Raw genomic sequence first — 22,636 nt, forward strand, 5'->3', positions numbered from 1 at the left:
ATTTACTTACTAGGTTCAGTACCAACCTTTGATTGATTGATTGATTGATTGATTGATTGATTGATTGATTGATTGATTGATTGATTGATTGAATTAGTGATACATGTAAACAGCAAGTTACGGTCAGACATTAAGACTAAAAGGATGTTTACATTTATCAATCAATCAATCAATGGTTGGTACTGTAGCTCCTAGTATGTATGTATATGTATATATATCTATATATATATATATATAGACAAAAAAGAGGACTCCTGCACATCCAAAAAGACCCGTGCGAGGTGCAAGTCTAGTTACAGTAGCAGGCATAGACATCAAAAAAGAGAAAAACCTTCCAAGGAAGGGACTGCACACTCCGGCAGGTGCTATGAGCACCTGACGAAGCTCACGGCAAAACAGGTTGTGCTATTAAATAAGTTGATGCAGTAAGTTGTCCGTCTCTGTTCCCTGGAGTGTGCAGTCCCTTCCTTGGAAGGTTTTTCTCTTTTTTGATAATATATATATATATGCATGTATATATATATATATATACATGCATGCTTATTTTTTCTACACAACTACATACAGCTACCAACCAACACAGTTGGTTTATCTTTATCTTCAGACACACATGATGTATACTATACTATACTGAGGCTGCATAATTAATCCACCTTGAACAAATCTGCTTGATACTTACATATTATATAATCGTTAGCAGCTCAATCATTACCCCACACAAATCAACACGCAGATTGACTATTAGTTTCAGCTGACTCGTCCGACCACCACGCTGGGCCGTCAACAACAACAACAACACCCAGTCAACCTTCGGACTCCCACAGCCCCTCCATCGCCCCCTGGCGACCCCAATTCCCACCTCAATTATATCCTCAATTATCCTGTCCTCTAGCGACACTAGAACAGACCCCAGACAGCACCAAATCCCTGTTTACTCTGGAAACAGAGTCCCCCACAGGATCTCATACTGCCCCGGGATCAACATTACAAATCTCACCTTTCCAATTCGTCTCCCCTGTAATAAAGCAACACATTCTTTTCCCAACCAAGCCAAATTAGCTCTTTGGAACCTCAGGTCACTCAATGACAAACAATTCATCTGTAACGATCTTATTACTTCCAGCAAAATTGATATTTTAATGCTCACAGAGACTTGGCTAAAAAAATATTTTAAGCTCCTCAATGAGGCATCCCCCCCTACCTATTCTTATTTGCAGAACTCTAGCCTCTCCAGTCGTGGCGGTGGAGTTGCTGTTATTTTTAATCCTAATTTTATTTGTACCCCTATTTCTTTTGGCGACTTTAATTCATTTGAATATCTGGCTTTCACTATTAAGCAACAGCGTACCCTCTTTGTTTTAGTCTACCGTCCCCCCAAACCAAACTGCTCTTTCCTCACTGAATTTTCAGATCTGTTAATGAGGCGAGAGCGGGTAGGGGCCAGTGCTATGGAGGGTGAGGGAGTGGACAGCATATTAAAAATGATGGAGGAATGGTCGGAGACACCACCCATGGCGTTGGTTTCAATGTTTGAAATATTCACCCCAGAGGACAGGACAAGATCGAGGGTGTGGCCTAATTTGTGTGTTGGTCCAGTTGAGTGGACCATAAAATTCAAGGATTCAGTTAGGCTGAGGAAATCCTTAGCTAGTGTGTTGGTTGGGCAGCAAACGTGGATATTGTAGTCGCCCAGGAGGACGACATTTTGGCATAAATAGAGTTAACCCTTTAACTGCCACTAAATTCATCACCGTCTTCAATTCCACCGCAACTGTCCCGTCTCCTCACCTCTCCATCAATGATCAGCTTACCCACTTTAATAACACTTGTCAGTCAACTTTAGACCTTGTGGCCCCCTTCAAAACTCGGACCCTGTTGCCAAACCCACCCTCCCCCTGGCTTACAGACAATACCAGAACTCTCAAAAGAGAAATCAGGAAAATTGAAAGGAAATGGAAATCCTCTAAATTACATGTTTTCTATGAACTTTTAAAAGAGCTCATGAGAAATTATAACACTGCCGTCAACGAGGCAAGAACTAAATATTTTTCCACTCTGATCTCTAACGACCACCTCAATGCCAGAACATTGTTCAAAACCATTGATCGTGTTGTTGGTGCCCCCTTAAATCCCACCATGCCCGTCTCCTCTGAGCAATGCAAACTCTTTTTAACCTTTTTTATAGACAAGATCAATCTGATTAGATCACAGATGCCCAACATCCAACCCCCTGCATTCTCCCCCAATACCCACGGCTCCCCAATAGCCCTCCTCTCTGCATTTGCTACAATATCTCTAGAAACCCTCCTCTCAACCATCTCTAAAATGAAATCTACCTCCTGTAACTCAGACATCATTCCCACCCGACTCCTGAAGGAGATCTTACCATCTGTTGGTCCTCACATTCTGTCATTATTAAACAACTCCCTGATCTCCGGCTCTGTTCCCTCATTTTTTAAATCTGCCATAGTCACTCCTCTACTTAAGAAACCAAACTTAGATCCCTCCGACATGAAAAACTTTAGACCCATCTCCAAACTCCCCTTCTTATCCAAGGTCCTCGAAAAGATTGTCTTTAGTCAACTTACATCTCACCTCAGCAATAATAACATTTTTGAAAAATTCCAGTCTGGCTTCCGTCCCATGCATAGTACCGAAACAGCCCTCCTGAAAGTATCGAACGACCTCCTTCTGTCTACTGGATCCGGTAGCTGCTACATCCTCGTCCTGTTGGACTTAACGGCTGCCTTCGACACCATCGACCATGCTGTCCTCCTCAACCGCCTGGAGACAGTCGTAGGAATCTCCGGTGTGGCTCTCAAATGGTTCACCTCCTACCTAACCGACAGACACTTTTCGGTCACCATCGGCAATGTGTCATCATCACAAGCCCCCCTACATTGTGGGGTCCCCCAGGGCTCAATCCTCGGCCCTATACTATTCTCCCTCTACATGCTCCCCCTAGGTGAAATAATCCGCAGTCATAACATCCAATTCCACTGTTACGCTGACGACACACAACTTTACCTACCAATAACCCCGGACAATAAAGATAGTGTAGCCACCCTCCACAACTGCTTAACCGATATAAAAAACTGGATGTTCAATAACTTCCTTCAGCTCAACGATAACAAATCAGAAGTCCTAGTGTTTGGTCCCCCCCTTGCCAGAGCCCACATCGAAAATAACCTCGGACCACTACAACCAAATCTCAAACCCACTGTCAGAAACTTAGGTGTCATCTTTGACCCAGACCTCAACCTCCAACTACACATAAAGAAGGTCGTCCAATCTTCATTCTACCACCTCAGAAATATTTCTAAAATCAAACCATTCCTCACCACCTCCGACCTGACTAAAGTAATTCATGCCTTCATCTTCTCCCGCCTAGACTACTGTAAAGGTCATTACACACTGGCGAATTAGCGACGCGAATTATTCGTGCGAATAATTCGCCTTTTTTTAAAACCAATTGAAGTCAATGCAAGCTTCCACATCAGTGGCGAATGTGCGAATGTGCGAAAATGCGACCGTTTTCGCTCTTTATTTGTTCGCTCCGGTGTTCGCTCCGGTGTCGAATTTTTAATTCGCGTCGCTAATTCGCCAGTGTGTAATGACCTTTACTCTCTCTACACCTGCCTCTCAAAAAAATCTACCCACAGTCTCCAACTAGTACAAAATGCCGCTGCCCGTCTCTTAACCGGTTCAAGAAAGTATGATCACATCACACCCATTTTAGCTTCTCTGCACTGGCTGCCAGTTGAATTTCGAATCAATTTCAAAGTTTTACTCATCACATTCAAAGCCAGCCTAGGTCTTGCACCACCTTATATCTCAGACCTACTGCCCCCATACATACCAGCCCGCAGTCTGAGATCCTCTAATAAAGTACTCCTAGCCCTACCAAAGGGGCCCCTGAACTCGACCGGTCGCATGGCCTTTTCCTTTAGGGCCCCCACCCTATGGAACGCTCTGCCCCTGGAAATCAGGCTCGCTGAGTCAGTTCCACATTTTAAATCTCTACTTAAAACTCATTTTTATAGACTAGCTTTTAATTCTGTTCTCTCCTGATTGTGTTCTATTGACTGTTTACTCTGCCTTGTATTATTATTTGCTTTGCATTGTTTCTGTGTTTTTCCTGCTGTGTAATGTTTACTTTTGCTGTTTCCTTTTGTAAAGCACTTTGTAACGTTGTTTTGAAAGGTGCTATAGAAATAAAGCTTTATTATTATTATTATTATTTTATATACATACAGTATATATATAGAGAGAAAAGATTAATCTCTCTGTGGTGTAAATTTCAGTTGTCTTTTTTTTTTACCCCACTGAATCCTCTGCATATCTGACATCAATGTCATTCAAAAAAATCAAAGAATAGCAGTTTCTGAGATTAATTTCAGAGCACCATGGAAATATTTCTGTGCCAAAATAATTAAAATATTGAAACCTACCCGGACTCCTAAAACCCAGTGACGATCATCCTCCTAGTGTGTTGAAGGAAATTAATAAGGTTCATTGAGAGTTGATGGACACTTATTTGACGAGTATCATAAAGCAAATGGACACAAAGTCCATTGTTTGACTTTTATTTTCCCAGGTCGTCACTTGAGTTCAATGACCTGTACTGAGGATTTTCACTAGACTTCTCAGTCTGGCAGACTTCTATTTGAGCCTGATTTCCGAACATCGTCATCATCCAGACATATCATGCTGACTGGATAGTTAATATTGGAAATAGTGAACACATTTCAAATTTGAGTTATTTCAGTTTATTTTATTTACACAGTTAATCGTTTACCCGCCAGGAACATAGGAATTTTAAAACGTAGAATCTTGTAGCCTGCCACAAACGGAAAAGCCGTTTTAACAGCGATGTATTCATTAATGCATGTTTTAATACGATCGTATCGAAATCTACCGTCAGTTAGCTTTGTTATGCTTCTGACACAATGGGCGCGGCCATTTTGAAAATGCGCGCGCATCCACTAACATTGTCGGCTCTGTTTTCAGACGGCTTTATCTCACAGAAGCGACATTGCAGAGGACGCTTTGTCCCAGACAAGCGTTTTCAACGGCCTGTAGCAGGCGCTGTGATACTCGCGGTCCACTTTTTCCACCACCGACCGAGAGAACGAGCACCAGCTTCGTCAACACACACGGAATGGTTTCATAGTAAAATGCGATTACGGATATTTGGCTCTTCAAAGTAAGTGTCACGCGTGATTAAACCATGGCAATACGCAATCGAGGGATTAATTAATGGCGGCAGGCTAAGAGTTTTAAAAACACATGAGAGAAAGTGAGGATGAGACAAATTCTTAACAAGTGTAGGATACATGCAGTAACAACAAAATCAATAAGAAAGATAATGTGCCAGAGGAAAAAAGAAAAAAATGGTTTTCTTTTTTCTTTCTTTTTTAATGCAATGCAACACAATTGTATAAACGATATGTAGTGGGGGGCCTTGCTTCATCTGTCTCTCAGCGGTGGTGGCTCAGGGATAGAGTGGCCGGATGTCGAACCCGGGCTCTCCCAGAGTTAGTGTCGAAGTGTCCTTGAGCAAGACACTGAAGCCCTAATTGCTCCTATGATGTGCTGGTTGGTGCCTTGCATGGTTTCCGTCGCCATCGGTGTATGAATGTGTGTGTGAATGTAATGCACAATCTATGTAAAGCGCCTTGGATAAAGGCGCTATATAAATGCACCATTTACCATTTATTTAGCTGGGGTCCTTGGCCTGAAAAAAAACATTGAAGTAGTAGGCTGTAGGCTATACTCTACTCAATTCGGTTTTCCAATTCAAAGGAGCTTTATTGGCATGCTAAAACGTTTACATTGCCAAAGCAAGTGTCAGAATATAATAAAAAACAATTTAGGAAAATGGGAGGGGTACTGTAGGCTACAGCATTGTCACATTATAGAGAGCCATGTCACATTTAAAATTTAGCATTGTATCAATCAATCAAGCAAGCAAGCAAGCATTCAACCAAAAGCTTTTTGAAACAAATAGCAAATCTTTTGCAGTCACGTTTGGGACAAATAGCAGCATTCTTCTCAAAGCTATTTAAATAGTGTAATATACAAACGCCTCAGAATTTTAAATGTGTTTAAAGGTAGCAGCTTTAGAGAGGTCAGGTCAACACAAAGTTATATGTACAGAATGGAAACTCTCTATCTCCCTCTAGTGGTTAATATGTTTTTTTTTTTGTTTAACCGTCGCATCATTACGTCAACGGTCGCCTATACAACCAACTAGCCAATTACAGCGCGTCGTCCGTTCGGGCCATGGGATGCATAGACTTTCCTCCAGTAGAGTTCCGTTGTGTCCATAGAGTATATATATAATAGAGACTGAACTGGCGCGAAGCTCCGCCCCCCCAGCTATTCATGTCAGTTTAAGTTGCTCAGTGGCGTTTTGAAGCACCCGGAAGACTGCCGGAAGTCCCTCCCCGGACCTCAACTTTGAGGTCCTGAGTGACGTAGGGCAACCGAGCGCTCAACGTTAAAGCCCAGCTGCACGGGGTTTCCCGGTCATGAATCCACGGGTCCGCCTGTAGTCCCTCCTCCTACCACTAGGACCCAGAGCTTCAACGTTGAATAGCCTCACTGGCCCCTTGAGTGGAAGTTGCTCAGTGGCGTTTTGAAGCACCCGGAAGACTGCCGTAAGTCCCTCCCCGGACCTCAACTTTGAGGTCCTGAGTGACGTAGGGCAACCGAGCGCTCAACGTTAAAGCCCAGCTGCACGGGGTTTCCCGGTCATGAATCCACGGGTCCGCCTGTAGTCCCTCCTCCTACCACTAGGACCCAGAGCTTCAACGTTGAATAGCCTCGCTGGCCCCTTGGTTGTGTCACTACTCACTTCCTCTCGTCGGCTTATTTGGCGGCAGCATTGAACCAGCCTGGTGTTTATTTTCGCCAAGTAACAAATCTGGCACATTTTATTATTTTGATGACATTTAATTGAGTTTAATTATAAGTTATAAAATAATGTCTCGTGTCCTGAACGCCATTGTGGCCGTGTGTCCTAACATGGGCATCGGAAACAACGGTAATTTACCCTGGCATCCCATACGACTCAGGTACGTCGGCATCTCGCGACAACAGCAACAAAAGAGAACAGATCTACAAGCTATCAACGCACACACACACACACACACACACACACACACACACACACACACACACACACACACACACACACACAGGAAGTAAGGGATAGATAGCGATTCTCAAATTATGTTTTTATTTAAAGCAGTGATTAACTCATATCTAAAGAACCTTTTTATTTTGGGGCATGATTTGATCTCATATCAAATCTGTCATTTGGTCCAGAATGCTGTCTGTCTGTCTGTCTGTCTGTCTGTCTGTCTGTCTGTCTGTCTGTCTGTCTGTCTGCCTGTCTGTCGGGTGGGCACACATGAGACACACACACACACACACACACACACACACACACACACACACACACACACACACACACACACACACACACACACACACACATTTCAACACTGCATGTCTGTCTGTCTGTCTGTCTGTCTGTCTGTCTGTCTGTCTGTCTGTCTGTCTGTCTGTCTGTCTGTCTGTCTGTCTGTCTGTCTGTCTGTCTGTCTGTCTGTCTAGCATACTGTGGGTATTGCTGTCTGTCTACCATTGTTAATATAAGATGGAACTGACCCAAATAGACATTCTTGTATGTTCTGTAGTTGCCCCTGGGGTCCCTGGGCCACACTTTGAGAAACTGGTAGGATTAGACAGCATACATTAACCATGCACTAAAGTGACTAAACTATCATTGCTGTTGGGCAGAAACCTAATTACTTCATATTTCAACTTTTAATGTTTTTCATAAATGAAATGCCATTCTTCGTCATACAAAAGTATTGAACATAGACGATGTACAAGCATTGTGACACGTTGTCAGTTGTAGATTTTCACACATGTTTTAACTTTCCATCTGACAGCAACAAAAACTAAAGCCATGTCTGCTGGGTTGTGTTCAGAGTCCACAGTCCATTATGTTTGTTGCACAAGATGGTGCAATGAGAGAATTAAAGAGACAGGCTATTATATTGCCTGCCGTCCCTTGAAAGACAGAATTTTCCCATGTGTGTCACGCGTCACGGACCAATTTTTATGGGTCACGACTCGAGTAAAAATGCTGCTGGGGAGCCCCCTCAAGGACCCCTGGAAAAAAAAAACACACACACACACACACACACACACACACACACACTACACAACGTATTGTGTACATTTTGAAATGTGCAGTCTTTTAATTTGCTATAGTCGTCTAAAAGATGTAATATAATATGTCTAGTGAAATCAATTAAAATAAAAAAGAAACATTAGTAAATAATGTGTCACCTTGTTACTGACCAAGTCTTGAATTAACTTTTTTTGTTGTTCTTTATTTTATTACAGTAATGAATTCAAACATTTCCGGAAGATGACATCAACCCCATCTGCTGAAGGTAACTGACGTTTTTGGTTCACTTCATGTACAATCTACAAGATTTTCACTGTTTTTAAAAAAAGGAATGGTTTTGTCCACCCGACAGCGACATTGTTCATTACTGAGGTATTATACTGACATGTCGAAAATAGGGAGGCCACGTTTGAAGTGGTTAAGTGTGTATTTTTCATTGATTGAATACTGTATTAAATAGAAATGCAAATAGTTCAAGTACGGTCAAACACTTGGTCTACTCTAAAAGGATAACCCCCAAAAGCCCTGTGGGCATGTTTCCATTGAGGTCCTATGTATTTAAAATACTGTACAATATCATCACAAATATAAAACACTATATGAATGGGTGACCACCTTTCCAATGGAGAAGTGAGGCCTGTTTTAAAAGAAGCCAGTGATCCACATTTGGGTGGCGGTGCTGTATTATAGAAGGAGAATTTACCCATGTTTGTTCTATAGGTGGGTGTTACCAGATCGTTGTTGTCACTTCCTCTAGTATTCTGGCTGTGGGTGCCGCTCACTCTTTTTTTTCCTTTTTTTTTTAGCCAATTTGCTATTTTTACTAATTTGGGTCACGGGGGAATGTCTAATTTCTCTTTTGGGTCACGGGCTAAAATGTTTGGGAACCACTGTTCTAGGTAAACAGAACGTGGTGATAATGGGCAGAAAGACGTGGTTCTCCATCCCGGAGAAGAACAGACCTCTCAGCGGAAGGATCAACATCGTCCTCAGCAGAGAACTCAAGTATGTACTGTATGAATGGGGCAGTCACGAATCACCATCATTACATTTTACTTGACGATTTATTGTCATACAAATTATTGCGATTAACAATAAGTAAGTAGGTCGGAGGGGATTATTGTCGGTATCAGCCGATAAAGCTGTAGTCTATCCCTATTACAATGTGCTAGAGCTGATGGTAGGTGTGGGGCTCCATCTCCCAGTATAGGGGTGCACGATTATGGAATTCTGACCGATATCCGATCTCCGATTATTTGCAGGGTCATATCTGCCGATACGGATTCTGACAGATTCCGAAATTATACAGAGGACCACAATGGAAACAAGCCCTAGGGGCTTGGCCCAAAGCCTGTCAATAAAGTATTCAATCAAACAATAAATAGCCTATACTCTTTTCCAAGTGTCTGTTCTCACAACTGAATGATTTTTTAGTAAAAATCATTTTTACTTAAGATTTTACATCATATTCGATTTGACTTTTGTTCAAGACTAGGGGTACTAGAAACTTTTGATTTATATTGAACTCCTTGATAAATGTATACATTTTTCGTGCTGGTGAAAACTGATTAATTAATCAGGATTATTTTGAGACTGTTCCGATACCAATATGGCATTTTTATGGCCGATATGGCCGATTCCGATTATGCTACAGATTATATCATGCATGCCTAGGTCCCAGTACTTGACCACACAACTTTCTGCACCCAAGCCGTGCTACTCATACACTGAGTTGCCCGGGACCGAACCAATGACCAACCTTGGTCCAAAGGCGAGAGCTCTACCGAGGACCGGCTGAACTTCCCGGACAACAATTGAAAAGTACAGATGAAAAATAACTAAAAAACAAAGTTATCCTTTAAGCACCTTAAAAAACGCCTCAGTGAACACAGCAAATACCTGACATTATTTCTAGATGGGTTTGCATTAGGCCAAAGCTAAACATAGCTGTAACTCATGCCAGTGGTGGAAAAAGTACTACATTTCTTTACTTAAGTGAAAGTATCTCTACTGCAGTGCAATGTAGTAGAAGTCCCGTATTACAAAAGTATTTTGGCGTCAAAATATACTTTTAAGTACCAAAAGTAAAAGTACACATTGTGCAGAATGTCCCATTTCACAAGTTCAAAATGTATAAAAAGAAATCCTTTGAAAATAGCAGATCTACACACATTGTGAACTTGTAGGTCTGCTATTTTGAAGTGGTTAGTGTGTAATATTAATCAAAATCTACAAAGTAACTATTTTCAAATTGAGTGCAGTACTTGAGTACATTACTGGCTCATGCACTGACCAGCTGTCAATCAACCCCCACAGAGAAGCGCCTCCAGGTGCGCACCACCTGGCCTCAGACTTCAGCTCAGCGCTCCGCCTGCTGGACACGGCTGAGATGGCAGACACAGCCGACCAGGTCTGGGTCATAGGAGGCAGTTCTCTCTACAAGGTACTGTTACATTATCAATGTTAATGTGTAGAGATGACGCTGAGTTGACAAGGAAGTCAGAGCTGCGTGACTGCTTTGCCTTGAACAGTTCTGGTAGGAAAATGCCGTGGATGAAGGCTGAAACCCTTATTTTGAAGGTTCCGCTGGAACCGGATGTAGAAACATTATTTGCGTGTAACTGCGGTGTGTTAAGAAGGTGACCCCAGAAATAATAATAATTAAAAAAATAATGTTGAGAAGCACTGATATAATATAAACCTATAAGCGGGTCACATCTTATGATGAATTAGGGGCTTCGTTGTGTATTAACATACAAACTCACTGACAGTATGTTCTGTCCCACTGGCTATGAAACAGCTCCTTAGACGAGGAAGATCTGCTAATATGATCTATTGATTCAGTTTCAAGGACATTTGAATACCGTTGGTCCATTGCTGTTGGTTGGAAACCTTCTATGTCCAAAACTGTTAATTTCAGGAGTTCCAATGGATCCAATGTAGTTAATATTTTAGTCACAATCAGATTCAATGGAGTTATTATTTAGTCACAAGGTCTTGATGCATTCCATTGATTATCCAGTGTTTCCCAACCTGTGTGCCGCGGCACTTTACTGTGCCGTTTGATGTGTCCAGGTGTGCCGCCTGATTTTACCGAAAATAACACTAAGCCTCCCCCGAAAGCAATATTATAGCTACTGGGCTGCAGGCTTCCTATTGTTGCGTCGTTGTTGTTGTCACACGTCTAACCATTAGACGTGCGATAACGACGGAACAATAGACTCTAACGACCCTCGGCCATTGAAATGTTAATGCAAAAGAGATGCATCCAGAAGACGCTACATTTCGCGCATATGCACGTAGACAGCAGACACATACAGTCCTACATGTCCCGACCCAAACACTGAGGAGGTAAAGTAAACGTGACGTTGTTGTGATTAAACATAATGTGCCACCAAAAATAGCTGTCCAAGTGTCCATACATGATCGCCTCGTTCGGCCAACACAATATATCTCCCTCCCTCCACAGAAGCGCAGTGATGCCTGATTTATTCTTCGTCGTACACGTGTTCCATGCTGAAAATGGCTGATTTACAAGCTCACAACGCGTTGTGAGCTTGTCGATCAGCTATTTTCAGCACGTGGAAATATGCAGGCTGTGAGAACTGAGACCCTTCACAATAAAAGCATGCAGCTTTCACAAGTTGGCCCATAATAAAGACAAGGAAAAAGATTAAGAATTAGGTGGCATTTCACATTGCATATGAGCTATTTTTTCTCCAAAATGTATTTTTTTTAAAGGAATTAATTTCTTATTATTAAATCCCCCAAAGTTTTTTTATTCAATAAAGTCTGAGGTTCTATATGGCTATGGGCTGTGGTACTAACGAAAAATAACTAAAATAGTTAATTTTTTGGAACCATGAATATATATATATATATATATATATATATATATATATATATATATATAATTTATATATATACTGTATATATTATATACACATACATACACATATGTATGTATATGTATATAGATAGGCCTATACACCGTATATCTAGGTGTGCCCTGAGATTTTTAGGCTATGAAAAGTGTACAAAAAAGTTGAGAAATTGACATACACAAGGTTTCTGCACGTTATCAAATATAAATGACGGTGAATCTCGGACACCTGTGATGACTAAGTTTGAACCTTTGTCACACACTTCCCTTTGTTGTCAGTTCAGTTGTCATGGAGACCAGCTCAAGGATGAGTGTGAGAGCATAATGTATTTGTTAAACATTCTCAATAAACCTCAAAGTTATCACATCACAATGAAATCAATCAAAGTGCATCTCTCAGTATTGGTACTGGTTCCATTTTAGCTGCCATTATATGGTGCAAAGGGTTGGCTGTGCAATTGTGCCATAATTCTTAATCATCACAACCATAGTGCAAAATGAATATACATTCATTTTGTTTAGCTTTAAGCTGCTCTTAGTACTCAACTGTTGTCTTTTCAAAACATGCTGACATCATAAGTAGGGAATATTAATAATAAGAAAAGTGAGCATATTCAAATACACTCCAATCACAATAACCTCACTAAAGGCACTTTTGCAATAAACCCAGTAATAGTAATAATAGGAGGCTGTTTGTCACCCGGGTCCACAAACAGTTTGACTGTGACACTTTCCTGCCTGAGATCAGCATGGACAAATACCGCCTCCTGTCTGGGTGAGTTTTACACATGACCCCTAGAGCAGTAGTGCTCAAGGGGTCAGTAGTGCTCAAGGAGTCAAGGACCCCCGAATTGATATGTATTTGGCTGTGGACCCACTTCTGAAAATGATGTGTCAAAAAAATAAATCAAAAATATTTTTTTTTTCCCCAAAGAATTTTCCAAAATGTTCAGAAATAGCAGATGGATGTACAAGCTCGCAGTGACGCACAGTGAGCTTGTATATCTGCTATTTTTGAATGGTCAACGTATAAAAAGGTGTTAAAATGATTGTGATGCTGTATTAAACAAATTTCCCAGGACCCCACTTTGAGAACCTATTGTGGAGACGAACATTCAGCCAAAATAGCCAATCGGCTGTTTTGAAGAGACTTGGTGGAAGAAAACGTACGGCGGTTCTCAAAGTGGGTTCCTTGCGGCTCTTGCCCCCAAAAAAAGTCTTAATAAATCGCAAAATGTCTTAATAAATCACTTTAACCACTATAACCCTTTTAGTCATCATGGCTTAGTTTTTATATTGTTTTCCTCAGTGAAAACAGGTAGTCGACGAACATTTTTCGCCATAGTTTTAGTGGACAAAAGTAACACTGTGTCCGTCATGTGTTTTGTGTTGCAGGGTTGCAGGTGTAGCAGAAGGCATGCAGGAAGAGCACGGCGTCCAGTATAGTTTTGAAGTCTATGAGAGTGTGATACTCTCACAAGTGTGAAATAGCTTTTGTTTTCTTTGGAAATGTAAATGCATTTTGGTTAAAAGTATTGTCTAGTACGTTTATTATTTTTATTATTCAAATGGTCACAAACCAAAAGATATCAGTAGTATATTACTGCAGTTCACTAGATTGAGGAGCGGAACCTTTCTGTCGCGGTAGTTGTTTCCTGACGCTCCTTCTTAAGGTTAGGGTACTGCCCCCTTCCCCCTCAGAGGAGAAATGGAAGCGAAAGAGAACAGTTCTGTGTCTTCTCATTTCTGTGACTGTTCACACTGTTTTTCAGGTTAGTACAACGTGAAAACAATATTAACTTATCCCTTAAGGTGCGAGTGCTTATGTGGAGATACTGTGAGACTTTTGAGGAAGAATTTGAGTACTTTAGAGTGAGTTTAAAGACGGTGAAAACTCCGCGGTTTTGGAGGGCTGTTGTAGCATGCTGTTGCATAATGGCGTTGCCCGGTTGTTACATAACCACTGAGAAGATGGCGTCTGCCTCGTGTACTGAACACAGAAAGATGTTTGTTTATAATTATCCACATTATTAATGCTGGTTACCTGATATGACAGATATATTTATTGGGTAAAAGGTTTGGTGAACTTTGAACAGCTAATGTTTGTTATTTCATTACCTGGTGATTAAGTGAAGAACAGTCATGTGCATTTATACTACTTTTATATTTCTACTCTATTTACATTATTACTATTACTGGGTTTATTGCAAAAGTGCCTTTAGTGAGGTTATTGTGATTGGAGTGTATTTGAATATGCTCACTTTTCTTATTATTAATATTCCCTACTTATGATGTCAGCATGTTTTGAAAAGACAACAGTTGAGTACTAAGAGCAGCTTAAAGCTAAACAAAATGAATGTATATTCATTTTGCACTATGGTTGTGATGATTAAGAATTATGGCACAATTGCACAGCCAACCCTTTGCACCATATAATGGCAGCTAAAATGGAACCAGTACCAATACTGAGAGATGCACTTTGATTGATTTCATTGTGATGTGATAACTTTGAGGTTTATTGAGAATGTTTAAGCCAAAGAGTGACACTGAATGTGAAAAGAGTTTTATTGTAAATGGAAATATGTTAATGTACTTTATTTTGGGACAACAGAACAGACACACAACAACATTACATACTCACCTGTTTAACACGTTTAAGGACAATACACATTCATTCACCTACACAGACATGCCATACCTACCTGGAACACACACACACGCTACCTGAAAGGAACAATAAATGTACACACACATATTCCATACTCACCTTGAACCTAGCATAGGATTTTGGAAAGAGACATTGCATTATTGGGAAATGTTTTATTGTATTGATTATTATGATTGTATTGTGAATAAACAGAGAGGAGAAATGGAAGCGAAAGAGAACAGTTCTGTGTCTTCTCATTTATGTGACTGTTCACTCTGTTTTTCAGACCAATATTCATCAATACTGTAAATGTGGTACCCGGCCTGGCTTGGGACCCGTTACAAATTGTGGGGGCTCGTCCGGGATCAGCGCCACCTACTGGTTGGAATGCTGATTCAGTGATACCAGAACCAAGAGACCGAGGTGACGAGACGTGACTGCAGGCCAGGAGTCAGCCAGTGGGTGTCCGTAGGCGGAGATAAGAGAAGAGATCTCGCCAGGGAGCCGCACTGCTGAAGTGGAAAGGCAACGCACGTCAGTCACCAAGGAGCAACGCTGCTGGTCCACCACACCAGCATTCACCACAACGAGATATCGCCCTACCATCAGAACCACACACCATGTCCCAGCAACGGAGAGAGGTGGTGTGGAGCATCAAGAGGAAGCTGTTTAAGCTCTCGAGTGCCAACATCTATGAGGTTGCAAGAGATATTGCATCTGACAGCAAGGACATCGATCAGCTGAGCCCGGTCGATGAGGAAGTATGCATGGACTACATCATCGCCTACATGCAGTCTGAAGACCTCCTAGGAAGCGAGGATGAAGGTTTGAGCACACTGATGATGCTGAACGACGTGATATTCAAGATAATAGAAGCAGAGTCGCCAGTTGACGTCACGTCACACGTGGTACCCAGTACCAGTTCAACCCCTTCCCTTTCAGACCACACATCACTGCCACCCAACCCCCAGACCAACCTGGTTATTCCACCCAATCCCCATGACAATAAAGCCCCACCTGACAACACATCACCGCCACCTAACCCCCAGATCAACAGCACCATAATGCAACCCCATTCTCATTCCAACCCCCCTGACAATCCAACTACCCAGCAAGGAGAGGAACTGAGAAAGATGTATGAAGAACTGGGTAAGAAACTGAAACAATTCGAAGCTGCCTCCCCCGCCTCAACACACAACCACCAAGGTGGAACAGTGTCATTCCCCCCTCCACAGAGCACACCAGAGAGAATGGTCCCCCTAAAAGACCTCCCCTACCTCCAGCGAAGAGAGTTCAAGGTACATGGAGGCCAAGTTGGAGACCAGAGCTCGGAGATCAGCTACAATAGCATCAGCAAACAGATGGATGAAGGAGTCAAAGATGGCTTTGCAGATGCCGAAGTGGTCCGGGGAGTGCTGAGAATCATCAAACCAGGTACATTCAAGGACATGCTGTCGAACAAGGATGAGTTGGCTGTCCCTGAACTCAAGGTCTTCCTCAGATCCCATCTTGGGGAAAAGGCAACTACGGAGATGTTTCAGGAGTTGATGTGTGCCCGGCAAGCAGACCAAGAGTCACCGCAGCAGTTTCTGTATCGCATGATTGGACTGAAACAGAAACTCCTTTTCCAGTCAAAACAGGCCGACACAGACATCTCCTATGATCCAAGAACCATTCAAGAGGTATTTCTCAACACAATCTATCAGGGCCTGGGAGTAAAACATGCCGACCTTCGACAGAGACTGAGACCTCTCGTCTCGAACAACCAAGTCACTGACGAGGAAATCCTCGGCCAAATGACTAAAATGATCAGCGACGAGAATGAACATCAGCGCAGACTCGGCCATCTTCCCCGCCAGAAGAACACACAGGCTCACAGTGCCAAGGTGGAGACAGGAGATGGACAGACCGATGACAAGCAAAGACACTCCACTACAGACGACAAGAACCTCCAGACCATCCAACAGCTCAGTGCACAAGTGGAGACCCTGACGCAAATGGTGGCCTCTCTAATGGATGCTCAGGTGAGCAACACCCAGATGGCCCACCCATTGCCCCAAACCCAGACACACCACCCCTTCCAGTCATCCCCCAATCACAACCCCCAGTCCTCCTTCCAGGCGAGGGGAAGGACGGCTCGTTGTCAAAAATGTACTGAACAGAACCTGCAGGAGTGCAACCACTGCTTTAAGTGTGGAGAGACAGGACACCGGGCACTGGGATGCATGAAGCGAACTAGGTTTCAGGGAAACGAGACCCGGTCTCTGCCAAGGGACGGTCAGAGGCCGGTGCACAGCTCCAGTCCCAGTCAGTAAACCCCATCCCCAACAAGTCATCAAAACGGCCCAAGGACCCCAAACCCCAGCCACACCCCCTTACCTGCCAGAGTGCCACTGAATGCCAAGCACCCCTGATTGGAAAGAAGAGCCAGCTGAAATGCTCGATTAATGGGAACCCAGCGACAGTCCTCTTCGACACTGGCTCACAGGTGAGCATCGTTGACCGAGCGTGGGCTGAAGCTCACATACCCAGTTATACAGTGAGATCGCTACAGGAGCTCCTTGAGACGGACCTGAAAGTCTACGCAGCAAACGGCCAAACCATCCCCTATGACGGGTGGGTTGAGCTCACTGTCAACCTTGCAGGAAACGACGACCCGAATCTCATTGTCCAAGCCCCCTTTCTAGTCAGCAAGTGCCCCCTACCCCAGCCTTTGTTAGGAGCCAATGTACTTGAACAGGTCATCAAGAGACAAGAGTCATCTGGTGCTGCTCTCGTCGCACTAGTCAGCCTCCTACGCAGAGCCTTCGGAATGGAGGAAGAGGAAGTGATGGCCATGGTCAATTTCATCCAGGTCCCCCAGAAGATATTCTGTGACCCAGCCACAGTAAGAGTGGGCAGAGACAATGTTGTTATTCCAGCAGGAAGTGCAGTACATGTGTGGTGCCGGATCCCCCCTAACTTCGACACCACTGACCCCCTTGTCCTGTATGAGCCTGCAGAAGAGAACCCCGTTTTAGGACAGCTGAGTGTGGGAGAAGGCCTCCTAGAAATCAACCACACACGGCGGCCTTATGTTAGAGTGCCCATCTCTAACCACTCAAAGCATGAGGTCACCTTACCAAAGAGAACTATCCTAGGTGTCATCCAACATGTGACCAAAGTCATTGAGACCGATGCAGCAGAGCCACAGATGGAAGTCACAGCAGAGGTTAACGTCGCCTCTCCCAGTGCAACCCCCATCGAACCCTGGCTGCCGGCTGTCGACATCAGTCACCTGAGCCCTGAACAACAGTTGGCAGTGGAGAGAGTGCTGCGTGAGGAGTCTGGAGCCTTTGCACGGGACGGTGGTGACATCGGTTGCATTCCCTCACTACAGATGGAGATCAGACTCAAGGACGACATTCCAGTGCAAAAGGCCTACGCATCGATCCCAAAACCACTCTACAAAGAAGTGAAGGAATATGTTCAGGACCTGATAGTGAGAGGATGGATCGTCAAGTCCCAATCCCCCTATGCAGCCCCTGTCATATGTGTGAGAAAGAAGGATGGGTCGTTGCGCCTGTGTATCGACTACCGGCTGCTAAACAACAAGACAGTGCCAGACCGTCACCCCCTCCCCCGGATCCAGGATCTCACTGACTCACTGGGAGGCTATGGTTGGTTTTCGATACTCGATCAGGGCAAGGCCTATCACCAAGGCTTTATGGCCGAAGGATCAAGGTACATGACGGCATTCACCACCCCCTGGGGACTTTACGAGTGGGTCAGAATACCTTTTGGCTTATCCAACGCCCCAGCAGCATTTCAAAGGAGCATGGAGGAGATGCTCGACACACTCCGGGATGAATGCTGCATTCCCTACCTAGATGATGTCTTATGTTTCAGTAAGTCCTTTGACGAACATGTGCAAGTGCTGCGTAAAGTCCTCAAGCCCTCCAGCGCCATGGCGTGAAGCTGAAGTCGGAAAAGTGCGAGCTGTTTCGTAAAGAGGTCCGCTATGTTGGCCGGTTGGTGTCTGCAGAAGGGGTTAGAGTGGATCCCAAGGACCTGGAGGCAGTGAGAGTACTGAAACACAGAGCACCAAAGACAGTCGGAGATGTCAGACGAGTACTCGGCTTCCTGAGCTACTACAGAAGCTACGTGCAAAACTTCTCACGAATAGCCCAGCCACTGTATGACCTGCTCAAATTACAGCCTGACACCCCCCACTTTAAACCCTCACGAGCCAAGACTAAATCCCCCCAACAGTCCTCTCGAACCCCAATCGAGTGGAAGGAGAAACACCAGCAGATTCTGGAACGTCTGATCGACATGCTGATGGAACCCCCAGTGCTGGCGTACCCTGACTTCAATCAACCGTTCACACTCCACACAGATGCGTCTCAAAAAGGTCTGGGAGCAGTCCTTTACCAACACCAGGATGGAAAACTGAGAGTGATTGCCTACGGGTCACGCACATTGACACCAGCGGAACAGAACTACCACCTGCACAGCGGTAAGCTTGAATTCCTGGCGTTAAAGTGGGCGGTATGTGACAAATTCAGAGACTATTTATTCTATGCCCCTCACTTCACTGTCTTCACGGACAATAATCCGCTCACATATGTCCTAAGTACTGCCAAGCTCAACGCAGTAGGCCATCGGTGGGTGGGAGAGCTCGCTGATTTCAGTTTCGACATCAGATACCGGCCAGGCAAAAGTAACATCGACGCCGACACCCTTTCCCGTTGTCCCCTTGACATCAATTCCCTCATGACAGAGTGCTCTGAGGAGCTAACAGACGAGGCTGTGTGTACTGTATGGGAAGGAACCCGAAGAGCCCAACAGGGAGACATTGCCTGGGTCGCAGCTCTCAACCTCTCATCCCAAACCCAACCCCATAAGGAGCCACTGCAGGCGATTAGCCATGATGAAATGGTGAAAGAACAGAGAGCAGACCCAGCAATTGGAAAAGTGATGGAATTAAAGGAGAACAACACACCAGCGGCAGAGTGTAACAAAGGGAACTGTGACACCGACACCATGAGGCTCTTGAGAGAGTGGAGCAAGCTGCACATAGAGGATGGATTGCTGTACAGGAAAACCATAGGTCGGAGACAACTGGTTTTGCCTGCCACCTACAGGCCACTAGCTCTCACCTACCTGCATAACAACATGGGCCATGTCGGTGTGGAGAAAGTCCTGACTCTAGCAAGAGAGCGCTTCTACTGGCCTTTCATGAAGAGAGAGATTGAAGAATACATCACCAGAAAGTGCCCTTGTCTGAAACAGAAGAAGCCAGCCGTGCATGAAAGAGCGCCGATGGGCAGTATTACATCGAACTCTCCCCTTGAACTGGTGTGTATCGACTTCCTTCACCTGGAACCCTCCCGTGGTGGCTGTGAGTACATTCTTGTAGTAATCGATCACTTTACCAGGTTTGCGCAAGCCTACCCCACCCGTAACAAAGCTGGCAAGACCGCGGCCGACAAGCTGTTCAATGACTTCATCCCCAGATTTGGATATCCGTCTCGGCTCCACCATGATCAGGGCCGTGAGTTCGAGAACGAGTTGTTCAAGTCACTGAGACAGTTAGCCGGCGTTGGCCACTCCAGAACCTCCCCCTATCACCCCCAGGGTAACCCTGTTGAGAGACTAAACCGCACGCTGTTACAGATGCTCAGGACCCTGGGAGAGAAGGAAAAAGCGAACTGGAAGGATCACCTGCCACAAGTGGTCCATGCATATAATTGCACAAAGCACGAATCCACAGGCTTCTCACCTTACTACTTATTATATGGTCATCATCCACGTCTCCCTGTCGACCTTCTCTTTGGTCTCTTAGCAGATGAAGAAGATGGAACCCACAGAGGATACGCTGAAAAGTGGGCAGGAAAAATGACAGAGGCTTATCGCATCGCCAATGCAAACAGTCAGCAGTCCAGCGCTAAAGGAAAGAAGTACTATGACAAGAGGAGCAGAGGTGTGACTCTCCAGCCTGGAGACAGAGTCCTCGTGCGTAACCTCAGTGAGAGAGGTGGTCCTGGTAAGCTAAGGCCCTACTGGGAGCATACCATCTACATCGTGAAAGAGCAGGTTGGAGATAATCCTGTTTACAAAGTGACCCCTGAAACAGGAAGCCGCCCCACTCGCACTCTGCATAGGAACCTGCTGTTACAAGTGAATGACCTGCCGATAGAGCCACCAGTCGCCAGTCCAGTTGCCAAAGCACGCGAGTCACCCAAGAGAACTAAGAGACATTCAGAACCCCCAGAACAAGCACAGAGTCCAGACACAAGTGACTCTGAAGAAGAGGATGGAGTGTATCGTTACTGGCTGCGGGTACCTGTGGAGAATCCCAGGACCGACCGTAACTTACCAGAGAAACATGGAACCCAGGAGCCACAGAGAAACCAGGAACAGGATGGAATCCACCGAGAGGAGAGAGTTCTTGTTGAACCTGAACAGGAGAGAGAAAGTGTCACAGAAGAGGAACAGGAAGTGCACAGTGACACTGAACGGGACATGGATCAGCCTCAGCTCAACGACCAAGAGATACCTGAAGTAGTCAACATGGAGGAAGACATCCCAGCGCCTCAGCCTGAACATCAACCCCCTCTGAGACACTCCACCAGGGTGAGACGGCCTGGCTACATGTTCACATACCCCTCCCTTGGCCAACCAGCCTACCAGCCCCGTCCCACTGTGAATTCAGTTGGAATCCAGCCGATGCAGTGGCCCCAGCTGTATTACCCTTATCCCCTTCCCTTTCAGCCCCCAATGGCCCCATCCATCACTCACTACCCATTCCCACCCACTACATATCCAATTCATTGTTTCTGAACTGAACTGAGACACACCACAGACTGTACGCAATACTTTCCACGCACGCACGCATACTCATACACAGCCCGAAAGTGCCATGGACTACACACAGTAGAGACATTCGGTACCTGTCTTGGGAATACTTTCTTATTTTTCTTATGCACTGTTCAGAGTTGTTTACATATCGAGGTCAAGTGTCAGGAGCCACTTCTGTTTGTCGGGGAGTGTGTGATACTCTCACAAGTGTGAAATAGCTTTTGTTTTCTTTGGAAATGTAAATGCATTTTGGTTAAAAGTATTGTCTAGTACGTTTATTATTTTTATTATTCAAATGGTCACAAACCAAAAGATATCAGTAGTATATTACTGCAGTTCACTAGATTGAGGAGCGGAACCTTTCTGTCGCGGTAGTTGTTTCCTGACGCTCCTTCTTAAGGTTAGGGTACTGCCCCCTTCCCCCTCAGAGGAGAAATGGAAGCGAAAGAGAACAGTTCTGTGTCTTCTCATTTCTGTGACTGTTCACACTGTTTTTCAGGTTAGTACAACGTGAAAACAATATTAACTTATCCCTTAAGGTGCGAGTGCTTATGTGGAGATACTGTGAGACTTTTGAGGAAGAATTTGAGTACTTTAGAGTGAGTTTAAAGACGGTGAAAACTCCGCGGTTTTGGAGGGCTGTTGTAGCATGCTGTTGCATAATGGCGTTGCCCGGTTGTTACATAACCACTGAGAAGATGGCGTCTGCCTCGTGTACTGAACACAGAAAGATGTTTGTTTATAATTATCCACATTATTAATGCTGGTTACCTGATATGACAGATATATTTATTGGGTAAAAGGTTTGGTGAACTTTGAACAGCTAATGTTTGTTATTTCATTACCTGGTGATTAAGTGAAGAACAGTCATGTGCATTTATACTACTTTTATATTTCTACTCTATTTACATTATTACTATTACTGGGTTTATTGCAAAAGTGCCTTTAGTGAGGTTATTGTGATTGGAGTGTATTTGAATATGCTCACTTTTCTTATTATTAATATTCCCTACTTATGATGTCAGCATGTTTTGAAAAGACAACAGTTGAGTAC

General features: G+C 44.1%; 1 protein-coding gene across 1 annotated transcript; it reads left to right on the top strand.

The window, feature by feature from the left end:
- Positions 1-6,897: 6,897 nt before the first annotated feature.
- LOC306934304 (dihydrofolate reductase-like) lies at positions 6,898-13,869 on the top strand (the record flags this gene model as incomplete). Its single annotated transcript, XM_079516875.1, has 7 exons — positions 6,898-7,079; positions 8,425-8,474; positions 9,109-9,214; positions 10,526-10,652; positions 12,809-12,867; positions 13,488-13,555; positions 13,865-13,869. Exons 1-7 carry the CDS (start codon positions 6,988-6,990, stop codon positions 13,867-13,869), a joined length of 507 nt encoding a protein of 168 aa, XP_079373001.1. The 5' UTR covers positions 6,898-6,987.
- Positions 13,870-22,636: the final 8,767 nt, after the last annotated feature.

This window comes from Electrona antarctica, assembly GCF_951216825.1.
Source record: "Electrona antarctica genome assembly, chromosome: 12".
Lineage (NCBI taxonomy): Eukaryota > Metazoa > Chordata > Actinopteri > Myctophiformes > Myctophidae > Electrona > Electrona antarctica.